General features: G+C 35.9%; 1 protein-coding gene and 1 long non-coding RNA gene across 4 annotated transcripts; one reads left to right on the forward strand and one right to left on the reverse strand.

Annotated features, from left to right (window-relative positions):
* Positions 1-63: 63 nt before the first annotated feature.
* Positions 64-8,445, forward strand: LOC132635565 (uncharacterized). 3 transcript variants are annotated; one of them, XR_009580624.1, is made up of 5 exons: positions 64-1,100; positions 2,951-3,038; positions 3,122-3,184; positions 3,278-7,826; positions 7,971-8,445. It is a non-coding gene; the product is annotated as an uncharacterized LOC132635565 (long non-coding RNA). The 3 variants fall into 3 exon arrangements; XR_009580625.1 differs by having other exon boundaries at positions 2,954-3,038; XR_009580626.1 differs by lacking the exon at positions 64-1,100 and adding an exon at positions 1,112-2,838.
* Positions 8,446-11,419: 2,974 nt separating this feature from the next.
* On the reverse strand, positions 11,420-18,794 carry LOC132635566 (uncharacterized). Its single transcript, XM_060351996.1, has 8 exons — positions 18,452-18,794; positions 15,242-15,391; positions 14,957-15,091; positions 14,753-14,818; positions 13,710-13,760; positions 13,502-13,612; positions 12,581-12,665; positions 11,420-12,007 (listed from the first exon to the last, which is right to left on the reverse strand). Exons 1-8 carry the CDS (start codon positions 18,647-18,649, stop codon positions 11,808-11,810), a joined length of 996 nt encoding a protein of 331 aa, XP_060207979.1. The 5' UTR covers positions 18,650-18,794; the 3' UTR covers positions 11,420-11,807.
* Positions 18,795-25,551: the final 6,757 nt, after the last annotated feature.

The following is a 25,551-nucleotide window of genomic DNA, read 5'->3' on the forward strand; positions in this document are numbered from 1 at the left end:
ATTCTAAACCACATATTTTTAAAAAGCTTATCAGTACATGTCATTTGAATGACCTGATAATTTAAAAAGAGAAAATGGCTTAGTATATCAACTAAGACATACAATTGACATACAATAGTCATGATTTAAGAAGTTGGCAATGATTGACACGTTTTGGGCCATTAAAACTTGTACGCTAATAGCTCATAAATCAGCCCTTTAAAACAGCTGCACATACCGTTCCAATCCAATTCTCCTAAAATCTCTACTTTTAGATCCAAGATCGATCAAAGCCGTTTGATAAAAAAGACTCACGTTTTGAAGAAATTTATATTTCGCTAGTGTTTCTGAGTTTATTTATCAGCGGTCTACAGTGGTTTATAACGGAAGAAAGGTGCTTAGGGGTGTTGACAAGTGGATTACAGTTCTGTTTTGGATGAAGATGGAGTTTAGCTGGTGAAATAGGGAAGAAGAACAACCAGTTGATCACATGGTGGAGCGACAACGACTATGAGGTTTTGGTGGCTCAAGTGGTGGAAAACAAAGAAGAAGGGCTATCTAGGAGTGGTTCACGACGGCCTTACATGGTGGGACGATGGTGTTTTCAAATGAGTGCTTATATGGCGTGATTGCGCGTATCGATTGGACCACTTGCATTGTGTGTGTATACTTTTTTTTTTGGTCAAATCTGCTTAGGACGAAGTTTGAGCGATTTTCACATATTTTTCTGAGATTCATTAATGGAGAAGAAGATTACAATGTAGACATTCTGATACATACAGTGAAGTTCCATGTATACATTTTGAAATATACTATCTAAGAAGAGGGAATAAGCACACACCTGGGCGTCAACATGTGTGCTTCTTCTGATTAACTTTGAATTAGAGGGTACTTCGGTCATTTCAAGGTTTCCTACTTTACAGCTGCTTCTCCATGTTGCTACACGCACAGTCCAATTTGGTGATTGGGAAGTCACCGCTTGTTATGTCTGTCAATATCACCTCTGCAAAGTAACGCCATATCCAAACACTTCTCAATCTAGGACGTTTAATCTCTCTGTTTCTCTCCTTCTGTTCATAACTCTGCACTTCAGTGAACTTTACAGCTTCTTCTTATCACAAGTGAGCGTAGTGTTAGTGTTGCTTCTTAGCAATTTATTTCGTTGTTCTCGCTGCTTTTTTTTTTTTTTTTTTTTATGAATGTTGAAATTACGATCATTAATTTGAAACTAATCAACGATTTTTGAAAGAGTGCAATAAATTAGCTCTGAATCTTGTAATAACGACTTTTTACGGAATTATTGAAGATTAGAAGACTTGAGAGCTGTTGTTAAATTGGTTGTTTGAAATGCAGCCTAGTAGTTTGATAAATTGCCTGCAACTAGAATATACATTCTTTTGAAGTTGGAAATTCACCTTTCTGGATAGAGTGTTTTTTAATAGTTGCCTGAGTTTTTTGGGTGGGTTTTCCAAATCTCATTGTCGATTTCTCTGTTTTATCGATGATTCCATGTTACTTATTTTTGCTTCCGCTTGAGAATATCGACTTTAATGCACAGAAAAACATATGTGCTTTATTCTGTAGGTGTTTGAGAAAACTGCTCAAAGATTCCGTTAAATTTTTATTATCGTTTTACGGTTTAAGTTGTTGTTTCTCTCAGCCCTTTCTGTTGTACGATGAATTTTGCGGTAAATTAGGTGTTCTATTAAGAGTATATTTCTTATGCATCTTCCAACTTTTCCTCCTTCTGGGAACTATAAAACCTGTATCTTTAGCTTAGCACTAGCTCCCAATAGGTTTTGTCCGCTTCGGTGAGTATATTTCTTATCTATCTTCCGACTTTTCCTCCTTCCAGGAACCATAAAACCTGTATGTTTAGCTTAGCATTAGCTTCCAATAGGTTCTGCCCGCGCAATCGTGCCTCAACATTGTGACGGTTTCTGCTACAATAAACGAAGTGCCTACTTTCATGAGTACAGTTGAATCTGTGTTATTCATTTCATACTTTAAGAAGATTTTTTTTTTTTTTTGATAAATAAAGGATTCTTATTAATACCAAAGTGAAGCATTACAAAGCAAAATCAGGGCTGACCACCTGATATCTCTAATCAATCAGACAATGTTAGATAATCTTCTAAGCAGCAGTAGAGCTCAATCAGCCAAGCAGTGATAGACATCAACAGTTTAGGTAGTCTTCAAGGCATGACATTAAGGGAGGCCAGCTGATTTTGCCATTTCGGATAGAGATTACCCTGAATGTGGATAAAACTTTAAGAAGATTATTACTACACTCTAAACTCAATTACTTCTATGCAGCCTATACATGTGTTTCGCTACCTTTTCTTGGTAGTAAAATTTATTCAGTACAATTTATCTTTAGCTTCGAGTTTTCACTAGATAAAGAAGGAAAAAGGGGCATTGTGTTGCTGTTTTTTGACGATGTTTTTTTGGCCATACTTGTCATACGTGGTTAAGATCCACGAACTGTTTTCATGGTTTGGAAACTTTGTGCTGCTAGTAGAATCACCAATAACTTATGTTGCTTAAAGTTTAACATGGCATTTTTCCATTGTTTCTGAACTTTTTGGAATGCAAATATATCGCGATAATAAACTTGTCAAGACATGTCTTCCAAACAAACAAATAAATATCCATGTTCAGAAGAGCAAAATTATCAAATGAAACTCAGAAGGCGCAATACTTATATGAAGATAACAGCTGATAAAAAAGAGGCAATGTTACTGCAATGGCGCACTACAGAACTGCAGCTGCAGAAAAGCAGTGCTCATATAGAATCAGTGGTTCAGTCAAAACAAACCGCCCTTACTATAAGAGAGCTTTCTTCTGCTAATATCTAAGGTTGAAATGAGAAACCCCCGTTTCTTTAGTTCTGCTAATGTCAAAATAGAATGATCTGTCTCCATACTAACTTAGTGTGGAATATGTCTTGACATTTTGACATTCCATGCAGGAGGCGCCTGCCATGAAGTTAATACTTTGTCGAGTTCTTCTGGCAAAGGAAAAAAATGTACTCCAGCCTTCTTATGTATTTGAAAAAGGTAAGCCCACAACCTCTAGCTTTAACTTTGTTGTTGCATCATCTCTTAGGCATACATCTAAATTATGACCATTTCTGGCTTAGGCTCAACATCCAACACATTTAAAGGACAACAAAATGTCACCCCTGAAGTTGTAACAAACAAAGGTTAGTATTAATTTTATGTAAAAGTAATTTCATTTATTATTTTATTTGAATTTAGGACTACCCTTTAGTTTTAACAATACTTATAACGTACAGGTCATAGGTTGAACAAACAGGTCCAGCTGAAACATAATGAAAATCAATCGACTTATGTATGTTTAAAAGATGTTCCAAATTGCCAATTTTGCAATGCAAAAAGGTTCCGATATGAATCACTTGGATTATGTTGTAGCAAAGGATCAGTTAAGTTAGTTTCATATTCAATTTCCTAATGACTTATTAGATCTGTATACGGGAAATACAGAAGAATCTATGAACTTCCGAACCTGCATTAGAACATACAATAATATGTTTGCGTTCACCTCACTTGGTGTAACTTATGACAAAGCTTTAGCGAGGAGATATCATGGCATATATACATTTCGAGTTCAGGGCCAAATGTGTCATTTTATACCTGATTTACTTCCTTCTGGTGAAAAAGCAAAGAATCTGCAATTATACTTTTATGATAATGAAAGTGAACTAGCTAATAGGATGGCCTGTTCAGCACATATCAGCTTATCAATCGTCAAGACACTTATGAACATACTCTCAAAGAATCCATATTCTATATTTGTAAAGTCCTTGATAAACATTCCAAAAATATCTGATTTTTGCATCGCTCTTAAATGTGATCCAGGTTTAGATCAACGTGTTTATAATTTACTATCTGCATCTGAGGTAGCTGGAATATGGGCCCAAGATAATTTTGATACTATATCTGCACCACATATTCGTATATACACCCATAGTAATAACACTCGCTCAGTAAATTAATATTAAGGTTGCTATGATCCCTTGCAGTACCCATTATTATTTTCATACGGCCAAAACGGATAGCACTGTGGTATAAAAAAGATTATACGAAGAAATCAATTTACTGTGAACATGAAGAATTACCAAGTGCAAAGAACATGTACTCAATTGACGGAGTTCTTGATGTTGAAGCTCAGAACTTTAAAAAAGGAAAACGAAAAAGAGATCTGGTTTCTTGTCGTGAGTATTACTGTTACAAAATTCAGATAAGAGAGAATGAGGAAAATGGAGTGTTACACTGTTGAACAGGTAAAACTGTCACGCCCCGAACCATGGCCTGGGCAAAACACGACACTCGGTGCCTTACTGCATGTGATCGAGCGAACCACATGGCTTGCTGAATCATCATGAGGCATAACATGAGCGGAATATAACATGAAATGTGATGAGCTTTTATAAAACATGAGATGTCATAATAATTTAATGAAATACTTGTTTAAATCGTGAATGCAGAAATATCTTAAATTGAGCCAAAAATGGCTACACGATTCTGAGTATATGGCATAACTGACTGACTAGTCTATGAAACCTCTAATCATGAGTCTTGACTGGAAAACGTATTCGTTGGGACAAGGCCCCCAGCATACCTTTAAATGCATAAATAATAAAATAAAGATAACTGACTAAAACCCCGAATAAGATGGGGTTTACCAATAAGCTGATACGTGTAGAGTCCTACTAAGCAGATGCGTCGTCCTGCAAATCTGTACTTACATGGTGAAATGCAGGCCCCCGGGCAATAAAAGGGAACGTCAGCACATTGAATGTACTAGTATGTAAAGCAACTGAATGAAATAACATGGGACATGGAAATAACATAATAGAGACTGCACTGAAACATGATGAGTACATATACATATATAACATGTGTAAAATTTCGTGAGAACGGAGAGCAGTAAATATAACCGACAACATGGTCTGGTACTTGCGTCCTACCAGCAGAACACTCATACCTTGCCAGGGACATGAGATTTAATAATATTATGAAAGGATCCAGTCATTATGAGAGATCGTCCTAAGCATGGGTGGAGAGATCCTCATCCTACGGTAGCTACATAGTTTCATGCTGTTTGAAGCCTTCTCGGTAATTAATGCAACTTCCAAAAACATGAACATGGAAAACAAGTGGCACTTGCTGCCCATGACTTTTCATGAATCATAACTTGCGTGAACTTATAAAACACACACACACACACACACACATATATATATATAGCTTTTCTTGAAAATATCATAATAGTTCATAAACTTGCATGTAAGAACCCATGAAATGCAAGGTATGGGTTTTCATGGATTACGGACAGATTGTTAATAATCATAATGATGTATCAAGATCACAATGGAGAATTTATAACAATTTAATACATAATATAACATGGGGCATGGACCTAGGGTTATCATGAACATGGTTAAAAATCTTAGTTTTCGTAAAGCTTCATACTTTATGGAAGAAGAAGCGTGGGGAAGAACAATGATGTTCCCACACGTAGATAGCAACCCTACATATCTGGTAATGCTCCAAACTTGTATTAAAAATCTGTTCTTGGAAGAAAAATCCCAGAGCCTAGTCTTGAATTCCCGTTAATTGGGTTTTCTTGAAAACCCTAGATTAGAAATGATGAATTCTTGATTAGAATCCATGGATACATGTTAGAATTGACTTAGAAGGCTTAGAATAGGCTTACCTTGGTATTCTTGATGACGGGAGAGGATAGGAGGTCGTTCTAGGGCTTAAAGGAAAGCAAAATAATGATTTGGACTAATATGGACGAATATATACTGTTTTGGAACATTGAATTTTAAGCCCAACAAAATACTAGCCATATTTCGGTTCGTATTTTTGGACTGCTCTGCGACTCTTCAGTAAAATGGCCATAACTTTTTGTACATATGTCCGGTTGACCTCCATAATATACCGTTGGAAAGGTATTTCAAAAATCTACAACTTTTATCAAGGAAGTTTTCCCAAATTCCCAAATAATAAAGGGGTTATGATCACTGGAAGTAATACCTTTTACAAACTCACTTGAAAACATGCCCCGTGGGGTGGCTTCCAACTTTATTTTGCCCAAAGAATCTTCTTGTGATTTGATTAGTTTTCAAAACACTTCCTATATCTCCCATATTGATTCCATTATACCCCCCATCTTATGTGTTAAACCTTAGCCCGAAGATCCGAGATGTTACAAAAACTTTCTTATACCGTGCATTGTTAGCAATTTTTCGGTCTCAAGGATTCATAGCTTTGACAACTGCAACTTCTGGTGTAGCAGCTTCCGTTCTTCTTGGAGGACGAACTGCTCACTCATGTTTCAAAATGCCTATCGAGATAGATGATAATTTTTGTTGTAATGTTAGTAAACAGAGTTCACTTGCAAGTTTAATTCGAGATGCAAAATTAATTGTATGGGATGAGGCGTCCATGGCAAAAAAGAACATGATTGAAGCTCTTGATACACTTTTGAGAGATATTATGGATGTGAACAAACTTTTTGGTGGTAAAGTAGTGGTATTTGGGGGTGACTTTAGACAAACTCTTCCGGTTGTTCGAAACGGCAAAAAGTAAGACTTTATTCATGAAAGCTTGTTGGAATGAGCTTGAGAAATTGCATCTATCTGAAAATATGCGTGCAAGAACAGATTCATCCTTTTGTGAATATATGCTTAGAATTGGAAATGGAACAGAAACAGCCAACTGTGAAAACAAAGTTGAGATTCCTGATTCTCTTATTATTCCTTTTACGACTGAAGAACAATCCTTAGATGCATTATTTAACGTAACGTATCCTGACTTATATGCATTTTCCTCTGACTCATCTATGATATGTTCTCGTGTTATTTTGACAACGAAGAATGATTTTATAAATGAAATAAATGATATGTTAATTACGAAATTTCCTGAAAGGGCTAGAACATATGTTGCAATAGATGAAACTGTCGAACCAAATGATCAAAGTCAATTTGAAGATTTCTTACATACTTTAGATCCTCCGGGTTTACCTCCTTATAAGTTAACTTTAAAGGAGAACTGTCCAGTTATATTATTACGGAATTTGAACCCTTGTGAAGGCTTATGCAACAGCACACGATTAACATGTTGTGACTTTAAAACACATGTCATCAGTGCTAAAATTGAAAGTGGTGACTTTAAAAATACACGTCTTTATTCCAAGAATACCATTGTTGACATCTCAAGATGAGAAAATTCTTGTGCAGTTTAAAAGAATACAGTTTCCTCTACGATTATGCTTTGCTATGACCATAAACAAGGCTCAAGGTCAAACATTAGATTTGGTTGGAATTTATTTACAGGAACCTGTTTTTTCGCATGGTCAACTCTATGTAGCTTTATCAGAGTCAAAAGTTCAAAATGTGTCAAAATACTAATTCGTCCACCTATAGCAGACAGTAATGATGATCATTCAACATGTAATGTAGTGTATGATGAAATTATTCACAAAGCATTCTCGTAGTTGAGCTAAGAATGACTTTGATTTTGTTAACTTTGCGAATCTTACCCCTGAAACTCTTTGCTGCTATTGAAAAATAACGATTCAATGAAAGATCTTCAGCCTACAGTTATACCAAGGTATGTAAAAGATTAAGCTTTTATCTACTTTATGAATTTACAATAGTGTTAATTTGTGAACTTATCCTACATTTTGGAAATATATGTTATGAAGCACTGATGCTGCAGTACTACTTCAACTAGATTTGATGCTGCAGTACTACTTCAACTAGATTTGATGCTGCATTCCTGCCTCCGGTCCATACCCTCTGCTAATAGTCTGTACGTGTGGCTGTGATTTATAGTATAGTGTGCCATATTCCTCACTAACATTCTGCTAATAGTCTCTGTGTGTGTAGCTATAATTTGTAGTATAGGTGCCTTATTAGTCACTAACGTTCTTATTATTCCTCCAAACAAATGCAGCTCAACACATTTATAGGTTAAAAGTTGTTAGGCACAGACTAACTGCAGATAGGAAATGCCAAGAAAAGTCATGGTAAATACATGGGTTTAATCAACCCTGTTGCAAGGCCTTATCTTATCAGCATGCAACAAACTTGATGTAGAGAAGCTTGCTGAAGATGAAGAACGAAAGGACAAGGGGAAGGCAAAAAAGCAGTAATAACTTCATCTATTTTTTAAGTGTATTAATGGGTATTCTTTTAAACTTTGACATCTGTGCAAAACATAAAACGAGAAATATGTGAAACCTGCGAATTTCTTGGAATCCCACGAAAAGCCTCTAATAAGTGTCGCAATAAAGGGAGGTAATGAACTATTTTTTGTTTTGAAATTTGTAGTGGTACTACAAATGTATTAATAAGCTTTCTATCAGACCTTCTAGCTTACTTGGTTCTTCATTGTTATGGCCATTGTGAAACCATCAGTTGTCAAGTTATTGAATACTCTCAAAGTTGATGCTTCTGTTTTATTAAAAAAAAAAAAATGCTACTTTCGACTGGCCAAAATTAATCTACGTATGTGATGCATGTTAACAGAGCACAACATGCTCAAAAAGCCTTAAATCCCTCTGATGGTATCACGGGACTAACAGAAGGATTGAAGCAGTCTTCGATGATACGATTTCAGTATATTTATATACCATGATGGTATCATGGAGAACTAATAGAAGGACTGAAGCAGTCTTCAATGAACATCTCAGTATATTTATATACTATGTTGGTATCATAATTTGGGAACATCTCAGATAGTTTTAATTTTTTCTGGGAGTACTAATATATGGAGATATGGGCGGGTAATTATTTTTGTTTGAGGGGGCACGGGCGTTCTTTCCCCAAAAACATATGACATAAGCTATGTTATACCTTGAATAAATCAGGACCGTAGCAATTTCAGACTTAAAAACATAATCAATAATAATCAATAACTTTGTTTTGTTTGTTCAAGTGACCTTAGTTTGTTGCTGCCTCCTGAAACGATCCATATTATAACTACAACTTCACGAAATACTGTCTGTCAGTAATTTCTCTTAAATAAATGCGTACAGTTATTGAAATAGATAGTGTACATTAAAAAAAATACTACTTTTACATAATTTTACTTAATTTATGAACTTAGTTTGCTACTGCCTTCCAAAATAATCCACATCATAACTCCAACTTTACAAACTACTTTGTCAATCTATTTCCCTTACTAAAAGATGTGTAGTGAAGTTGTCAAATTGATGGACTAAATGTTAAAAAAAAAATGCTACTTCTTCATCGGATAAAAGAAATGCCACTTCTTACGTAATATTGAGCCCGTTTGGATTGGCTTACAGCTTAAAGCTGTTTGCAACTTATAAGCTGAAAACAGCTTATAAGCTGCTTTAGATAAACTAAGTAATATGAGTCCAATTATTTTTTTGAGCTTATTTTAAGCATAAAATGATTTTAAGCTGACCAGCCAAACACTCAAAAAAGCTAAAAACAACTTATAAACTAACTTATAAGCCAATCCAAACGGACTCATTGTTTAATTTATACAAACAAAACCAATACATATTCACCAACCCACAAACATTGAGGAAAGTATCAATACCAATACCATGTCTATTTTTTAATTTTTTTGGATCAAAGTGTATCAGTACCATGCCTTTTACACTAAAAGAATAGTATCTGTTGGCTTACTTCATTTTTTATTTATACTCATCATGAATATTTCCATTTCAATATCTTCACCATCTATATTATAAAGCATTGTTCATGCATCTTTCTATTGAGACCCTGAAGCACTCCATACAACCAGAAGCGCAATCGGGACTTAAATTTCTGTGTTCAATTTTTAAAGTTTCTTAGCATTGGTACCATTGTGTTCTTAGAGCTCGTTTGGTACGAGAAATAAGGCATAAATAATCTCGAGATCAAATTTGAAATGAATTTATTCCACGTTTAGTTGAGATAAAATCGCAAGTTAGTTATCCTGAGATTATAGTGTTATTTTATCCCGGTGAAAGGTGCGATAGACTCCTTAATGTTATGGGTTCAACGTCTATTATATATAGATAAAAAATATAATTCACCTTGTATATCTTTGTATATATAAAGTGTAATTTTTCCCCGAAGGAGTTCCCCTCGGCTCTTACTAGCTCCGTCACTGGGTTCATATATACTATTTATTGTAATTCCTGTAAATTTTTACACATAAATTTATAGTTTGCATTAAAAATAATGGGATAAAATGAACCAGGTTCCGATATTCTACATCCGCCTCTGCAGTGACACAAGAAGCAAATAAAGAGGAACAGAAAAAATTGCAGCACTATCAACAGCACACAATTACCCTTATTTTTAATTTAACTTGAGCCAACAAGCTACTAAAAAACTCCCCTAATAAGCCCGATTTTATCCAAACTATTCTTAAAGAATCCCAAAAAAAAATCAACTCACTCTCTCAATTAATTGAAACAGAAGAATGTAATGTCAAATAGCCTACCAGTGAGAGCGGAATCAACGCAATTCACCAGAATAAGGCTATGAAACAACATTAATATTACTGTTGGTGACATACTGACCATTCACACGGAGTAAAATCGGTCCTTATTAGGGGCCGATTGTGTGTGACTGGCTAATTGGTCACCTTTTATCATCCTTTTTTTTTTTTTTAACATAAATAAATCTATGTAAGACAAGTTGATCAATAATTTCAAGGTGAAGTATTGTACCTAAACAATGACAAAATAGCAACAAAGGTAAACAGAGATTTTCTCCAGTTCCGCTGGAGAGTAAATGAGTTTGAGACACTTGAGGTCCACAAAAGGGCGGAGTATTGTTAGGTTTTAAGGGGATTTATATAGTGTGTTAGAATAACAGTGGTGGCTAGGGTTTTGTAATTTCGTCGGGTCGGACTGCTTGGATATGTCAAAACCCGATTCGATTGGCCGAGCGATGGGACAAGTTTTTGTTTAAAATTTGGTGAAATTTTTCTTTTCCCTAGTTTTGAGAAAAATGGCCCCTATTTACAAAACGCATGGGAAAAGCTTTTCACTTTTTTTTTTTTTAAAAAAAAAAAAAAAAAAAAAAACAGAAACTGAAAGAAAAAATCATCATTGTTTTTAAACAAACGCCATAGTAGTTTAATTTTAACTTTTGAAGGTTAATTTGGATAATCTTTGCGAAATATACTAGAAAGGGAAGGAAGGATATTAGATTTATTGGAATTGGAATATCAATGTTTCTCCTCTCAGTTTTATTTCTGCCTTTATCTTCCATTTAAAATTTAAGCTAACCAAATGTGAAAGAAAAAGATATGCATTTTAAATTTCGCCTTCCTATTCCTTGCAATGCCACTTTCTTACCAAACAAAATTAACACCCAAAAACGAACTTGATTGTTTTAAAAAAAAAAAAAAAAGCTCTATTGTGCGTGGAACCATTTAGAGAGAAGTACGATGAGTAAATGAAAGAGTTAAAGACTGGTTACATGCACTAACCACGGAGGGAACTGCTTTACATGCAGGAGTACTTTTTCGAACCATTGAGATAGTTGTAAAAATGTAAAAAATGACAAGCGCAATGACTAACAACGTTACATCCCAATTAAGCAACAACAAAGACCCTTCAATTGCCACGAGAATCAGCTTAAGATTTGGAGCGTCAACTGTAGAGCATATTCATTCTTATACGGTTATACCTACAGAGGCCGGTTTGCAGAGAGATACATTTCAAGTGCCCATGGAAAGAGCATACCCAATGAAAATCACACCCGCGACTATTAAATTTGGCGGATATCTGGACATATAAAAGTTGCAGGGATCACTGAATCAATCATCTTCATCACTATCATACTGTTGACATAGCGAGAGTAGACTACTGCTTGTCGCAGCACCAGTACTCTGGGCGTCTTGCTTGTTTCCTTCAACTGCCTTCTTGCTGTTGGAGTCCGAGACTGGCTTCTTGACTATGGATATTTTGACTGATGAGGACTTCAAAATGATTTTATTATCACTTGCCGATGCTTTATCTGCAAGACAGGTCATGAAAATAGAGCAAGATCCCTCATAAGCTATTTCTATCAACATTAATAACCAGGTGTCCAAAAAAAGTACTATGACAATTATTACTATTTTTTCCAAGTAAAACCAACAAATTCTATGATTATTGAAGAGTTAACAACATCTCATCCATCAAATTTGTAGGCTGATACCTCTTACCCCCCCCCCCCCCCCCCCACGCACCCACCCAAAACCACAGACACAACACTTCCCCGAAGGAAATAAAAGACACAGAACAAGCCATGCAAAAGAAAGGTGGAAGAAGATTACAGACTGCTCATGGACAACTATGCAGCAGTAGTATTACCAGCCTTCAGAAAATAAGAGCATAAAAAACCTCTCCCTCCTTTTTTCAAGTAGGACAATAATCATAATCCAAAAATCACTTCGAAGACTGTTCTCACAACAGAAATCCACTCCCATGATTTGTCATGAATGAAGGGTATTCTGACCCAAGAAATATTTTTTGTCATAGAAGATATTGGAAATATTGGAAGCAATGATACACTCGGAACAGAATCAGATGGAAAAACTGAACCTACCTTCGTTTTTAGAGCTGTCAATACTGCTGGCTTTTGTCAAAATATCTGTGGGCTTTTCATCAAATTCCTCAGAAACCTTTCTCTTCTGCATTTAAACAATAACAAGCTTAGTGTTAAAAAGAAGCAACAAAAAGCGGGTTTAGACTTTAGGCATGATATTATTGCATTCAGATTTCAGTCTAACAGTAGATGCGTTGCCCCCAACAAAACTGTAATCTAATTTATGGATTTAGATTGTATTTTTTATACTTTTCTTTAGTTGCATGTCAGACATACGACAGATCCAAACGTAAAGGAGATTGATCATTGCGCAGATGCTGCCACTTTCTTAGGCATCTCTAGTAAAAGAAGTCAATTAACAGAATTTTATATTCTTGCGTCGCACATTTTATGTTTTTTTATTGATACTTGTGGTGGCAGGGCCAGCTTGAGCGCAACTTGACTAATTCCACAGGGTACCTGCTACCTCCACCAGCACAAGTACCAGATAAAATTTAGATTTCACTTGCTTGATGTCTATGGCTCGAGGCAGCTATGACACTAACATGTGGCACTTTCTAGGTATGCAAGCCAATTAACAAAGACGATAATTATTTAATTCTGTTTTGTAAATAAGTTGATGCAACAACCCTCAGGGGTTTGCCTGGTGGTAATTGGCTTGAGCCTTGGGGTGCTCCCTTTCAAGGTCTCAAGTTCGAAACCCACTGGGTGCAAACAATTTCTGAGGGCCATCGGACTGGGGTAAAACCCTGAATTACCCGTGGTGCACTTGCGGGAAACTCCTTGCCGAGGGCCTGTGCACCCCCGGGATTAGTCGGGGCTCAAAGAGACCCAGACACCCGGTGCTTAATCAAAAAAAAAAAAAAAAGTTGATGCAACATAATAGTTAGAAAACTGAATTAAATGACCAGGCACTTGTACCTTAAGAGAGTTGTTTTCTGACCCTGCACTTTCAGGGGTAAAGAAAGCTAAGTCGTCGTCGTCGTCCTCAAGTTCTTCATCATGGACTCTTTTAACAATCTCTCTTGATCCCTGATTTGAAATCACAAGGCCAAGAAAACTTCTTGAGAAATTAACGCTCTTAAAAATACACCTATGAACAAATATATTCAGACTATGATATACCAACCTGGAAAAGTGCTCGTATGAGAGCTTCATCTTCTTCCTCCATCTTCCTCTCCTGTCAAGGTGATTAATATTAATATGATAAAGAAGGCAGTCTGTCAAATGTTTCACATACTCATCAACTAATTATAAGAAGGTATTTCAACAGATTTTCACAATCCACCACGATCCGGTGAAGAGCGGCAGTTACGGAGCTCCCTTATTAGTTAATCACATAATTGTGCTCATCATCCTGGATAACCTATCACTTAAGTCAGCATTTTCTTTTAAACTCTTCATACTCCTTACTGGATTTACAGATACTTTCAGTGCTTCCTAAGAACAAATACCAATATCATCTTCAAGCTAACATTGCTTGCATGTAAAGTAAAAATGGAACCTTAAAGCCAACAATCAAAATTACCAAAAGAACTCCAAAATATACAATTGAAATAAGTGACCAAAATTCAACCTAAAAACATCAACTCTAGTTCTCAAAATGTTTAAGTTTTTTTTTTTTTTTTTTTTTTTTTTTTTGCTTTTACATTTAACGATTTCAATTACAATCCTGTATAATTCTCCACTAATAATTGAGCACCTTGCATGATCTAATCAGAGTTCAAAACGTCTGGTTTAAAAAAAAAAATCCTTCCTTTTAATTTCAGTAATTCTGTTCAACAGTCGTCTAGAGCTTGAGGTAGGCAACCGCACAACATCTAATACGTAAGATAAAGTGTTCAAGAATGAAGAAGTAAATAGAAGAATTTAGTCTGTGATTTGGTTCTTAATTACAAGGGCTATATCATCAATTCAGCATACAGAATCCCAATAGTGGGATGTTGATTTGATCTGATAAACAGCAATTTCATTTGAAAGCTTTGGTCATCAAGCGAACTCCAAATTATTTGTCAAAGGACGTTTATACATCCAGCAACTTTATGCAGGAGTGGATTTGAAGTTTTCTAAATTTACCAATCAACAGAATCGAGATAACAATGAACACTAGTCATCAAGGGCAATTTTTTTACTCCTAATCAAGCCTGTAAACAATATAAAACACAATCATACCTTTGACTCATGTGACCGTTGCAAAGCTTCAAGCATCGCATCAACACTTACAGTTGCGTGTCTTGACTGGAAAAGTTGAAGATTAATAAGTAAGAACACTATCAGAATAGAAACACAAAATATAAACCACACATGAGGGAAAAAAAAAAACGTAAGTGCAAATTTAGGTCTGGAAATAACTGAAGAAGAAACTTCAAGACTCACCTTCAGTGATTTCATTTCATCTAAACCAGCAAGAATATCCATTTCTCTTTTCGAATCCTGAGTTCTATTTTCTAATGACTTCATTGCATCACCCATTTCTTCAGCATCTCTTTTTTGTTTCTCCTGCTCCAGTTCCTACAATAAAAAGAAAACATAAACATGAATTCACAAGATACTGAAGCCTGAAAGATGAAAAAAAGAAACTTCATATAATATAGAAGGTTCACACTCCTTCCTATAGAGAAGAAAGTGGTGGATAGGATTACAAGTTGATAAAATTCCTACCTCGTCTTTGCCACGCCAAGGCTCAAAATTCCTGGTTGCACCAGATTCAACAGTATAATCCGAATTTTTGGGATCTGTCTTATAGGTAATCTCCGCGGAGCACTTTGTGCACTTGAAATAGAATCTGAAGATTTGTATCCCCAAGTAGGTCTGCATAATTTGACACATGATAATAGTTCAGATAAAGAACATACAAAAATACACATGAACATACAAAAATACACATACATTGGAACATGTCCACTACAAAGTAACTTTTTAAAGAATTATCAATGCCAGCCTTATCACTCAAATTTCTAAGAGCAAAGGGGCTACTGCTCAAATTATCAAATTTCTACCAACTATAAGGACTTCAAACTGGCCAGTCTGTGAGTATGTTTAATGTCAAGCACTCCCCTTTTTTTTACAATTGTGGTGTCCGGGCTAGCTTGCACGCACGTCGACTAATTCCATGGGGTACCTACTACCCCAACAAGCACAGGCATCAGTAACTTTGTCCACCAAGACTTGGACATAAGGGTAGAAATTACCTAGTGTTTCTACCTCCTCTGGGATTTGAACCTGAGACTGCATAGGCACTACATGAGAGGGTGACCTTTCTGATTAAATATCATTTAAGCGAATTATTCGAATTAGATCAAGCCAGTGAATTTAAGACACTTGCTGATATTGGGCATATTCATGTGAATTATGCCCAACTTAACTTGATTATTGAGTTTATATTAATTGTCTGTTATTGTGATTTATCATATATAATTGAAACTAATTGTGAAGACAAGGTGAAGAAAATTTGGAAGCAAGAATTGAAGACGATGCACCATGAGTAGGAAGTGGACTCTACAACTAATAAATCTCAAAATCAATACCCAGTGCAAGCCTCACGTTAACCCACTTCATTGACCACTAGGCGACACCCTTGGGTGCGTCAAGCTGAATAAATTGTTTAACAAGAAAGCCTCTTCTACAAACAATGTTTTCACTGCAAGAAAACAAACAATAGATGTGTTTTTTATAGTTGGTTTTGGTAAAACAAATATGAAATGCTTCTCCTATTGTTAATGAGCAACTATCAACTGCAATGATTTTTTCATCAAAAGGGAAAGGCAAAAAGAGCTAAGGACGTAATTCTAGATTTTACTACAATCTTGACTTGCAAATACTATGAGCCAAGTTTTTGCTCCTTTCAGATATTAACAACAACAACATACCCAGTGAGTCCCACAATGGGGGGTCTGGGGAGGGTAGATTGTACGCAGACCTTACCCCTACCTTAGGTAGGGAGGCTGTTTCCGGAAGACCCTCGGCTCAAGAAAAAGCATAGGAAAGGTTAGATACGGGTAAAAAATTCAAAGCAATTATGAAAATGAAAACAACGAAAGTGAATAAGCCATGATAAACCATTCTGTGTAAACAAATACTCGCAGAAATCAAGGGACAACAAACTAAAGATCAACGCAACACTCGCAAGAAAGGATAAACGCGACTATCTACTAGCCTTCTACCCTAATCTGAGTCCTCCATACCCTCCTATCTAAGGTCATGTCCTCGGTAAGCTGAAGATGCGCTATGTCCTGTCTAATCACCTCTCCCCAATACTTTTTCGGCCTACCTCTACCTTCTGAAACCGTCCATAGCCATCCTCTCGCACCTCCGCACTGGGGCATTTGTGTCTCTCCGCATCACATGCCCAAACCATCTCAGCCTCGCTTCCCGCATCTTGTCCTCCACCGAGGCCACTCCTACCTTGTCTCGGATAACTTCATTCCTAATCCTACCGCTCCTAGTGTTCCCACATCCATCGCAGCATTCTCATTTCCGCCACTTTCATCTTCTGAACGTGAGACTTCTTGACTGGCCAACACTCCGCCCCATATAACATAGTCGGCCTAACCACTACTTTGTAGAACTTGCCTTTGAGTTTTGGTGGCACCTTCTTGTCGCACAACACTCCGGAGGCAAGCCTCCATTTCATCCACCCTACACAAATACGATGTGTGACGTCATCATCAATCTCCCCATTTCCTTGTATAATAGACCTAAGATACTTGAAACTATGTAGCTTCTGTATGACCTGGGTGCCAAGCTTCACTTCCACGTCAGCCTCATGCACTATATCGCTGAACTTGCACTCCAAGTACTCTGTCTTGGTCCTACTCAACTTGAACCCTTAAGACTCTAGAGTTTGTCTCCAAACCTCCAGCTTAGCGTTAACTCCGCTACGAGTCTCGTCAATCAAGACTAAGTCATCCGCGAATGACATACACTATGGCACCTCACCTTGAATTTGCCGCGTCAATCCATCCATCACCAAGGAAAATAAAAATGGGCTAAGAGTTGATCCCTGGTGCCACCCTATCATAACTGGGAAAATGAGTTTAAGGTACACCTAATGGCATATTTCCATTCTCATGTTCACCGTCCCAATTAATAGTGTTGCATCCAAATATTTTGACATTACGATGTGGATTTAAGTCAGCAGAGCATCTACTCCTATACTGTACACTCGAAGCTACTGGAGTACAGGGGTAGTTCAGCTTCATTCCTCCATGGTGTATTTATTTTGAATGATACTGAGACTACACTAAGGTAATCTAAAAAGGATAAAATAAGGTTTTAGTCGTGAGTTCATCCTAGATGGCAAAGTCGATAGTAGGGAGAGTATAGTTTGTAATCTAGAATGGGAAATCACCAGATTTCTTGGCCAAAACATAGATGTCAGCTATCGGGTAATCTACGAATTTAAGAACACTAGCAGCAAAGAAGAAGCAATATATTACTTAACCAAAACAGGGAAAGCTAGTTCTAACTAACAACAATCTCCAAGCCAAGTCGGAAATTTTCATCCACAGTCACCCAATTCTCAAACCTAACAAGAATCTCAAATGCCACTACATAGGTTCGTGAAACTAGTATTTCAACTGAACGAAACAAAAACATCTCTAAAACAACACAAGACAAAAAAATTAAGAAGTTTGGTTGACCTTAAGTTAATAACAAGTCACTGAAAACTAGACCTTAAGTTAATATACATTAATAACTGGGTTGAGAGTCTAATGTTTATATAAATTTAATGAATTTGTCAATACAATTACAGGATTTAAGCAAAACCAATATCACATACAAAATTGCACAAAGCCATGAAGAATCTCAATTAAACAACACATATACACAAACCCGAAAATTGAAAGATAAGCAACAAGTGTAAAATACCTCGCCAACGACATCCTCTTTGCGGGAATTGAATTTGGTACCCTTATAGATGTAATTACCACAAGTAGCACAACGAATACTCATAGGAAGCATCATCCGCACTTTCATCTGCTGATTCTTTGGCTGTCTTCGCCGAGGAATCTTCGCCGGATCGAAATCCGGCGGGTAATACTTGTTTAACACCTTCCTTTCTCCCATCGCTTCTTCTTCTTCTCACTCCAAAAATTGAAACACAGAATAGTTGAATCAAAGCGAAGATTTGCGAGTAGAGAAGAGACGAGGGTTTTCTTTTGGGGGGAAATTTCGGGTTTTGGTTATTAGAACAACAAAACCGACTCTTTTTCTTCTTTTAGACACCTCAAAATCGAATTATATTAATCTTCTTTGTAATTTATCATATTTTCTTTATTTTATATTTTTAATAATTTAACTCATTTATTATTCATTGTAAGAAAATTAGTAATTGTATCCCCCATTAGAATTTTTCTTCAAAAATGACCTTGTTGTTGCCAAATGTATCACATATATATACATTAACACTAGATGATGAAAGTCCGTGCTAGCATGGGCCCAACATAAAAAATAGTATCATACTTTTTTTTTAATATGTCTAAAAAGGAATGATATATTTTTATGTTTAGAAATTATTTAATTTGAAACTTTCTCTTTTGCCTTTAACTAGTACATGTACCCGCGCGATGCGCGAATAATATTAAAGAAGAATTAATCATAGTAAACTATTATCTTATCATATGAGAACATTAAGTCTAAATGTGAACAAAATTTTAGATTTCATTTTTTTTCTATAAATATATTTATTTAAGAATAAACTTTTATGATGCAACAACTTGAATAACATGATTCAAAAGAAATAACAACATATAGTGATTGACTTACAACTATTTAATTCATCCAATTGACCGAGAATATAGCACCCCTTTACGTTATACAATAAATATAGTAAAAGAGAACTTTACTCTCCTTTTAAATTTTGTGATAAATATAATATGCTTATAAATATTAAGAAATATTAACGTATTTGTCCAGATAATAAATAAGCTTTAAAATGTCTTTACCGCACCAATTGTGCATATCTTGGGTGGTAGTTATTTTGTCATGACTCATAATCCATTGGTATATCTAAGAATGCTAAATTTATGAAATCTAAAAAGTGATAACTATTAAAATATTAAATTTTTAAATATTAATATAAATTGTTTATTATAATAAGTAACTATTGGTTGTATTTGGAGTTACTATTATAGTTAGACTATGTTCAGATAATAGAAGATAAGGTACAAATATGATTTGAAAATAGCATTTTTCTTTTCAAATAATATTAGATGGATATTGCAAAAAGTTTTGAGAACCTTTAGTCTCATCTAAAGTTCGATTATAATAAACTATGTCAATAATTATTGTCCTTTTATTTTGTTCGATTTGTTTAACAACTATGTAATCTCCTTTTGCATTTTCTAAAAATTGTAATCATAATTACAAAACTTGTACACACACAGTTCTTATAAATCAAATTTCGCCACTTCACATTATCTAACATTCCTTGCAAACAATCACAAAATCCAGTTTTAATCTTTATAAGATCTAAATCATCGTTATCTAGTAGATTTAGCCACTTAAGGAGAACACGATTTTATTTATATACAAACCAAGTATAAATCTTCTACCATATGAACATTCTTTTAGGCTTCTTTAATAATATGCTTAGTGAATTTTAAGCATGTAAAGTTTTTGCTTGAACACAATTTTTCAAAGTACAAAATATAATAAATTCAAACGGCCTCCATCTCTAATAAATCGAGTATTAAAAACATAAATATTGTAATTGAGGTCATAATATAGAATTAAGAAGGATGAAATTAAGCATAAAGTCGTCTCAATTCTTGAATTGTTTTCAACAACCCGATGATATCTAAAATCACATTGACAATCTTTATGGCTCGTGTGTGTTACGCCCTATTTTGAACGGGTCCAAGATAGTTTGCAACTTCCCGGTTCTTCTAACCGGTTTAAAAAGGGTTAGAGTCGTCACCTTATTTTTTAGGAAAATCAGAAAACCTATATGTATTTGTGTGTCTACTCCATTTTTAGTCCACGAAACCTATGAGATTCTAGATAAAGGTTTTATTTACCCCGAGGGGAAGGTATTAAGCATCCCTCAGAGTCTGTCCGAAGACAGTCCTTAAACTTAGTTTAACTGAACACTAGAGGGGGATTATTTATCTGTTTATCATTATTATTACCTATTTTCAAAATGTTTTGATTTCATGAAAAGCTACACTGGGTGATAATATGCTAAGAATATATAGCGTATAAAAATGTATATATATCAAGTATCAAATATATATATATATATATATATATATATATATAAGGAATGTAAAAAAAATGTATAAAGGAGTATAAAAATGTACCTTGTAAGTATAAAAGCGTATAGAGTGTACATCTATTCGTATAATGCTAGTGTAAAGAATATAAACAACTATATAAAGAATGTATAAAAGAGTATAATAGAATATGAAAGAATGTCTATATATTAAACATACAAAGAATGTAATGTATATTAAACATATATATAAAAAAGAAATGTGGAAAAGGTTGTATAATAAGTATGTAAAGAGCGTATATTGTTAGTATAAAGAATGTATATTATAAGTATAGATGGTGCATATCAAAAGTAAAAAGTGTAAAAGTGTATGTAGAGTAATGTATCAAAGTATATAAAGATATAAAAAGTTGAATATGAGCGAATATAAATCATATAGTGTAAAGAACTGTATTTAAGGAAAGTGTTTGAAAAATGACGAAGTTAATTGAGTTGTATCTTCCTTCATGTAAAGGGATGATTTTGTTTTAAGAGCTGATCAAAGAATAGAAAAAGTGTATTTGAGAATTAAAGATTACTTATGAAAGAATTACTTGTAAAAAAAAGTTAAATATTTAAGGAAAAAACTAAAGATATATGTATGAAAAGTATATTGATAAAGATTGTGCTTTGAAATAAAGAATGAACTAATGTTTTTGTCTAAACGTCAAAAGCGAATTAATTAACCGAGTGTTTATATCGAGGTCAATCTAACCTATTTATGAAAGTATTGACGGCCTAAGTCTTGCCTAAGGCGAATGACAAATTTTAAGTTAAACAAACAAGTGACAAGTAATTAAATATCCCCGCCCAGCATTAAAGTAAAGTTTTCACTACTCCGAGTTTATGTTTTGTACAATTTTAAATAACGCGCGAAAGTAAATACAAACAAGGATTCAATGAAGTCTTCGGGTTCCTTCCGAGTGTCGTCTTCGGGATGTGTCTCCGGATACAATAGTGGTGTTGTCATTAATTTTTCTGACGTCGTGAGTTCACCGGAGCTGGGCAGTGGGGTGGTGGTCGGCGTTAATGGAGAGAGGAAAATGAAGTGGTGGGACAACGGCGGTGTGTGTTTGGACGTCACTGGTGGTTTCGTCGGAGTTGGGTGGTGTGCGGGCTGTTTCGCGGTGGTTCATCGATTTCTCCGGTATCCTGGGTTCGCTGGAGCTGGCCAGTGGGGGTGGTGTTTGGGGGTCTGTTGTTGGCTGCTCCGGCGTGGTTTGGTTGGAGTAGGGGTGGCGATGGGAGGAGAACGAAGAGGGGAGAGGGTCAATTGCGTCGCGGGGTGTTGTTACTTTATGGCCAGAGCTCGGAACTCCGATGAGCTTCGTCGGAGAAGAAGCAGTGAGGCTGAAGGGTCTGTTAAGAACTTTTGAGAGGAAGGGTCTCCAATGAGATAAAAAATCTGACAAATTGTGTGTTGTCTATGTTGTGCAAATGAATATAAAAGATGAAAAAATAAAATTAAACCCCCCAACTTCTTTTATAAAATAAAGTGACCCATTTTATTGTCCAAAAAATATAAAGTCATACCCCCTTGTCCCCTCAATGCTCATTTTAATCCTTAGGTTATTGTCCAATGGGGATTTCACCCTTTTAACTAATGTATAAAAATCTATTAATCAATGGATGAAGAACTCAACTCATCACTTCAAATGTCACCTTTTTAAAAGTGACAAGACTTTGACTTGATCGAATTCTTGCTTTGCGTTTAAGAATTAATTGCTCCGATTTTCTCTACATTGACGGACTGTACTAAAATATAGTTAACTAATACATGTATAAATAATAATGTAAGTATAAAATTTAAATATTAATGTATAAGATACAAAAATGTACTGCTATTAAATAAAGAAACAATTATTAATTGCACAAAATGGTAGTATTACGTTGTACATGTGCAAAAATAATGATTCTTAAAAATGACAATAAATTGATAAAATTCCTAAAATAAGGATAATTATCGATAAAGTGTCAAAAATGCAAATATGTGTAGAAAATGGTATTTCGTGCTCTTTAACGAATCAGGGCCCCCCGAAATGTTAATTTTAAGCATGATGAGCCAAAATTAGGTGTCAACAGCTTGTCCCTCTTCGATCGGAGATGATGAAAGAGTTTTCGGACGAAGACGTTGACGTGTAGCCTATTTTAGCTCGGCAAAGAATTACTAAAAGGATATGTACGGAGAAAGAAACCAGACATTGATAGAGCTTTGACAATACTCTCAGTCCGTCGGCAGGGTTGTGATAAAAAGAAAAATGATAAAAAGGGAAGGATTGTCCAGGGCCGAAAAAAATTCATGTACCCACTTCATCGCTTCCAAAATTGCCCCAGTATCAAGCTACGAGACGCTGGGAGGGTAGAAGATTGTATTCTTACTGGGAAAAGAATGATTCTCGCCCCGATGTGACCGAACTCTGCTTAGAGTTTCCTACATATCTCGTCCATCACGAGAATCAGGTCAATGTAGTTCGAAAAATGATAACTAATGGATGTTGTGGCAAATTTTGATCGTCCGATCAAAATTTTGCCCCAGTGTTGTTAGAATGGTCCTAGCAAGTGTAGGACGAAGAACGATCGTGCTCGAATTCGAGCTACCTACATATCCCTGAGATGGGAGTCAGACCGATTGTAGTTCGGGAAAACTTGTTGGGGAGGAAAATGATTCATTGCTAGAGGGGCGACCGAACTCAGAGCCATGGATTGAAATGGACTACAAAGTTGTATGTCGGGACCCTGATGAAAACATCGGGTTGTGTGGCAAAGCTTTGAATGTAGAGGGGTCCTAGATTGTGTGTGAGGACCTTGATGCATACTCCGATTTGTGTGCCAGAGTCTTGAAATGAAATGAAGTCTCGTGTTTTGTGCCGAGATCCTGATGCATACTCTGCTTTGTGTGCCTGAGCTTTGAAATGGAATACCCGTATTTGAAGGTGGGCGCCTGTAGAAAAAAATTAAACTACCCGTATTGGAAGATGGGTGCTTGACTGAAAGTAAAATACCCGCATTAGAAGGTGGGTGCCTGACTGAAATTAAAATACCCGCATTAGAAGGTGGGCACCTGACTGAAATTAAAATACCCGCATTAAAAGATGGGTTCCTGAACTGAAATTTAAAATACCCGCATTAGAAGGTGGGCGCCTGACTGAAATTAAAATACCCTCATTAGAAAGTGGGCGCCTAATTGAAATTTAAAATTCCCGCATTAGAAGGTGAGCGTCTGACTGAAATTAAAACACCCGTATTAGAAGGTGGGCGCCTGAATTGAAATTTGAAATACCCGCATTAGAAGATGGGCGCCTTGACTGAAATTAAAATACCCGCATTAGAAGGTGGGCGCCTTGACTGAAATTAAAATACCCGCATTAGAAGGTGGGCGCCTGACTGAATAATTAAATACCCGCATTAGAAGGTGGGCGCCTGTAAAAAATGTACTTGAAATGAAATACCCGCATTAGAAGGTGGGCACCTGTAAAAAATGTACTTGAAATGAAATATCCGCATTAGAAGGTGGACGCCTATAATTAATTTATTTTTTTTGATGCATTTTTTGTTTTTTTTTGTTGTAAAGAATATTGGAAAATGAAAAAGTGAAGAGAATCGTGTCTTGACTTCAGTTGGTACCAACAATTAGTTTTGTGCATAAGAATTCTATCAATTTCTTCTCAGCTAACCGAGATTGACTTTAGGGTAATTCCTACAGCTTCAAGTGGTACCTCAGACATACCTAAGTATCGACAAGATTTGTTCGTCTTGCTTCAAGTAAAGGTTTTGAACTATACCTATCCTCATGTTTCAAGTGCCCTCACTAGAAAGAAAGTCCCTTTTTCACACATATTCAGTATTTTTGAACTCTGGGATGTCTAGAGAAGTACACTCATACTCAGAAAGATGTTCAATGCATGCAATTGTGATACCATAAGCTTGGCCGTCATGTAAGTATCCACTAATGTGAGAACCCTTGGCATAGGATCACGTAGGGCTTGTTATGGGTTTGTAATGTAGGCTTGGGAAAAAGGTAGGATATCATTTGGGTAAGGAGTGACTAATCCTTCCCTGAGCGTTGCACTATGTCTTTGCTTGGTATTTGTGTGCTCTGATGTTGATCTGCTTCGTTTTGTTTTCCCTTTCTTTTGTACTTGTGCGACTTCTTTTGCAAGTTGGAGCTTTTTTTTGGGAGTTCGGGGTTGTATGTCCGAGACTCTGTAGGGATTAAGAGAATTGACCTGGGTTGCATGCCCGAAGTCTTGATGCTAATTCCGAGTTGTATGCCGGAGTGTGAAAAGTAAAAAGGAATGACGGGTTGTATGCCCGAGATCCTGAATGATAACTGGTGTTTTTTTTTGCTCCTTCTTGCTTTGGAGGTCGTTGTTCCTCTTTATTTTTATGGGACCTTTGTATTTATATATATATTTTTATGGCAACTTCAGCTTGGATCTTTATCCGCGGTTGCACGTTTCTACTGCGCTCAGGGAGGTTGGGCCAAGAGAGGGATAGTGCGTGTAAGCACTCAGAAATGGTATAGGCTTATGATGTGGTTGTCAAAGAAAAGGTTTTTGGCTCAAAGGGGGAATGCTAGGGACAATGTTATTTGGTAGGTCAGAAAGGCTCAAACGGGTCAAAGAAGGCCTAAGATCCTTTCCTATACCAAGTGTTACTCATAATTTCGCCTCAACAGACATTCAGGCCAAGTTCTAGATCACAATGCAATGCAATT

The sequence above is a fragment of the Lycium barbarum genome, chromosome 4 (genome assembly GCF_019175385.1).
Source record: "Lycium barbarum isolate Lr01 chromosome 4, ASM1917538v2, whole genome shotgun sequence".
NCBI lineage: Eukaryota > Viridiplantae > Streptophyta > Magnoliopsida > Solanales > Solanaceae > Lycium > Lycium barbarum.